General features: G+C 48.7%; 1 protein-coding gene across 2 annotated transcripts in view; it reads right to left on the reverse strand.

The window, feature by feature from the left end:
* TAB1 (TGF-beta activated kinase 1 (MAP3K7) binding protein 1) overlaps positions 1-223 on the reverse strand; it is a 27707-nt gene extending 27484 nt beyond the window's left edge. For both annotated transcript variants that reach the window (XM_006150763.3, XM_006150764.3), the window contains exon 1: positions 118-223. In XM_006150763.3, the coding sequence (XP_006150825.1) occupies positions 118-150 (33 nt within the window). In that variant the 5' untranslated portion in view covers positions 151-223. The remainder of the gene's footprint in view (positions 1-117) is intronic.
* Positions 224-4172: the final 3949 nt, after the last annotated feature.

Raw genomic sequence — 4172 nt, forward strand, 5'->3', positions numbered from 1 at the left:
GTGCCCCACGCCGCCACTGAGAGGAAGGCGGCCCAAAAGCGGAGGGCAAGGGGGCTCTTGCACCCGACTGCCCCCCGGGCTCCCCCCCCCAGCCGCGAGAGCGGGCCTGTTCCTCACACTCTGCAGCAGGCTCCTCCTCTGCGCCGCCATCTTGGAGGACCCCCCGGCGCGCCGGCCGCCTGGCGGATCAGCGAGAAGGCGGCTAGAGCGGCCTGAGCGCGGCGCGGAGGACCTCGCTGCCAGGGAGCATGCGCCGAGCGCCACCCACGGCAGAGGAGGGGCGGGGCCTCCGGGACCGTGTGCGCGCGCGTCGTCTTCCACTTCTCCGGTGGCATCCAAAGGGGCGGCGCAGAGTACCTTTTCGATTGTTATCTGGTTGCTTCACGCACGTTTATTTGCTCACTTTCTCCAGGATAGCGTTCAGATGAGGATCATAAAACCCCCAGATTACGGTTCTTTATGAACTCGATGGGGGCGAGGGAGGGTGAATTATTTGTTCATTCACTCACTGAGTGACCTAGCCTGGTCCTTTAGTAGATGGAGCCGAGCAAGACCTACCATTTAAATACAGAAGACATTCCAAGAGGTCTTAAATGCTAAGAGAAGTTTCAGGAAGGTGGCATGGGGACATGACGAAACTGGCCACGGAGAAGAGGGGACAGACAGTGCAAAAGGCTCACGGAAAAGGAGCATGTGTGTTAGAGAAGAATGCATGCCACACACACACACACAAAAAAGCAGCATCATGTCACCAGTCGTCAAAGGGAACGTTCTACCAGTGGGACCTTGTCAATATCTTGTGAGGAAACGCATTGCCTCCTAAGCAAGACATTGTCATGGTCTTATTGGTAGAAAGATCCCTTTGACTACCATAAACAGAACAGAGTTTTAGGGAGATTGGCAAGGAGACATGGAAGACATAGTCCCCCAATTAAGGGACTATGGTAATAAATAATTCTTGGCAAGAGATAACGTGGTTGAGTTGGCTGATGGCAGTGAGTGGATATTTTTTAGGAGATGAAATTGTCAGAGCTTTATCATGGACTGCTGGTGGGTGGTGATGGGAAGAAATGTGTCAAAGATTCTCTCAGATTTCTGGCAAGAAAGCTTGGTTTGGAGAGAGGGAGATGTGAATGATTGTGAGTTCAGATTGGACATGTTGAGTTTGAGGTGTTTTTGAGACATGCAAGAAATATCAAGTCGCTCGTTAGAGAAAGACTAGAGCTTGGAGAGGGGCCGAGCCTGCACAGACGAGGGAGCATGGAATCTAAGGAGATGTCTAAGGAGGAGGTGGGCAAGTGTGAGATGCTTTTGAGAGCTCTCTTTAGAACACAACTGAATTAAGCCCAGCAGATTTAGAAGCTCAGAGGCCGTTGGCCCAGGTAGTTCCGGAGGAATGGTAGGACAGACTTCCAAAGGGGGCTAGTTTAGGCGTGGCTGGGAAATCGAGACATGGAGAGTTCCAGGAAAAGTAATTCTTCCCAGTTGCTGTACTGTGCAGAGCAGGAGACAGAGAAGAGAATGGAGGTTTGAGGGAGGGTTTCTCTTTTAGTTTGGGAGAAACTTGAGCCTGTGTAAATGCTGGAAGGAAGACTTGACAGAAAAGAGCTGAGGGTTCGAAGGGGAGGCTGAAGGTAGTCTAGGCCCTGTTATCTTGCCGTCCAACCAAGGTACTTCACATGGCCCAAGATGACTCTGTAGACTTGAGCTATTTCATCCAAGTTCAGGCAGCAGGAAAGAGTAAGGCAGGAAGACAGCAATTTTTCCCACGCGTGCACACATACTTTTTTAAATTAAATAAACATTTATTTGCAAGCAATCTCTCTTCCCCTTTAAGGCCTTCAGAGGTTCCATATGGCATTTAAAAAAAATAATTATTTATTTAATTTTATTTATTCATTCATGTGTAATTTGATAGACACACAAAGAGAGAGGAGAAGTGAGAAGGCAAGCCGCCAGGACTCGAACCCTGGTCTGCCATGTGGGAGTGTCCAGCACCTTAACCATCATGCCATCTGCTAGACTCCCCATACATCTCATTGGCTGTAACCTAGCCCCATGGCCACATCTAGCTACAAGGGAGGTCTGGAAATGTAGGTTTTAGGCTGAGTGACAATGTGTCCAACAAGTGGGTTGATTTTTTTTTTTTTTTGAGAGGTTTCTGCTACAGGGCGCGTGCGTTCGCCAGACAGACAGAGAGAGACAGAGAGACAGAAAGCAAGAAATCACCCCCCAGGGAGGATGGTCATGCCAAAATCCCTTCTCCTCCATTCTCCTCTCAGGATCTTGGGCACGCATGCACACACGCCTGATGTGAGTTTAAGCCACTGGGACCGGGACTCGAACCGTGGTCGACTACATGGGAATCCAGCTACATAGCCATTACACCAACTGCTGGTCCCACACCAGTGGGTTTTTACTAAAGGATTGATAAATAGATTCCAAGAGACAGAGTGGTCTCTGCTGTGAAGGGGACAAAAGGGACTAGGTTTGTCTGTGGGGAGTAAGTCTGGAAAGAATCAAGACTGGGAGCCCAACCCAGCTGTATGGGCTGTCACCTGTGTGACCTTGGACAAGCCACCTCTGTTCCCTAAGACTTAATGTCCTCCTCTATAAAACAGGAGTGACAATCTACTTAGCAGAATGGCTTCCAGGATTGAATGAGATGCAGTTAAATGACCCAACCTGTAGTATGGGCTGACGTTTTTTACATTCAGATTACAGCTTAATTTTTATCATTTTTATTTACTTACTTACTTAATTATTTTGCCCGTGGGTATGTGTGCTCCCAAGAGAGAGAAAGAGGAGAGGAGAAAGCCCCCCCCCCCAAATAAGGCATGGTCATGCTGCAATCCCTTCCCCTCCATTTCTCCATTCTGTTGGGAGTTGGGGCATGCGCATGTGTCCAGCTTGGTTTTGAAGTCCCAGGATTCAGGACTCGAATTGCGCAGTCAGCTGCCTAACCACCAGGCCGTGGAGCTAACCCTACAACTTTATTGATTTACTTATTTTTAAATTCGCTATAGAACACTTGTATTTGCTTGAGAGACAGAGAGAAAGAGAGAGAGGGAAAGTGAGAAAGCACCCCCCGGGGGGAACCAGCAGTTAGCGTAATGGCTATGTCGCCGGACTCCCACGTAGTCAACCACGGTTCACGTCCCGAACCCGGTGGCTTAAACTCATGCCGGGTGCATGTGCGTGCGTGCCCAAGATCCCGAGAGGAGAATGGAGAAAGGATTGCGGCGTGGCCATCTCGCCTTCTGTCTCTCTGTCTCTCTCTGTCTGTCTGGCGAGCGCACGCGCCCTATAGCAAAACCCTCTCCAAAAAAAAAAGAAGAAAAGAAAAGAAAGCACCCCCTGGGGTGGGGTATGACCATGCTGCTGTCTCTCCTCCTTCATTATCCTTTCGGGATTCTGGACATGTGTGCACATGTGCCTAGCATGTTTCTCAAGCTGCCAGGTCCAGGACTCGACCTGTGCAGTTGGCCATGTGATATTAAGCTGCATTAACTTCCATACCACTGGCTGGCCCCTACGACTTAATTTTAACAATATATGTAGTAACCACACACGGAGTACATACTGTGTATTGGGCACTTACTGGGTGCTTTCTTATCTTACACTTAATTATTTCTCACTCTAACCTCATTAGGTAGGTATTATAATCATCTTTTTTAAGGAAAAAAATGTAAAGCTATTTAGTTAATTTATTTATTACTATTATTATTCAATTTGACCAGAGAGAGGATAGGGAGAGAGAGAAAGCAAGTTACCAGATCTGGGACCTGAACCATGTTAGGCCATGTGGGAGTCCTGCACCCTAACCACCAACCCACCATCCTTGTTTTATAAAGCAGGAATTCAGTGAGTTAACTAAAAGAGAGATGCCAGGATTTGAACCCAGGTGTCCTGACTTCAGGCTTGCCCAGCCGTTCTGCGAGGTTAGGTAGATGCCAAGGCCCTCAGAAGCTCAGCCTCCATGGAAGTGCTTATGGATTCCCAGGCACTGCGTCGTTTCCTGTCACCGTCTTTGGCGTGTGCTCCCTCTGCCTGGATGCCTTTCCCACTTTTGACCTCCTGGCGAACTTCTACTCAGCATTCAAGGCTCTTAATTAATGACATTTCTTCTAAGAAAAAAAATTTTCGGTTGCCACTGTGAGAATAACACCCTC

The sequence above is a fragment of the Tupaia chinensis genome, unplaced genomic scaffold (genome assembly GCF_000334495.1).
Source record: "Tupaia chinensis unplaced genomic scaffold, TupChi_1.0 Scaffold000294_5, whole genome shotgun sequence".
NCBI classification, from domain to species: domain Eukaryota; kingdom Metazoa; phylum Chordata; class Mammalia; order Scandentia; family Tupaiidae; genus Tupaia; species Tupaia belangeri.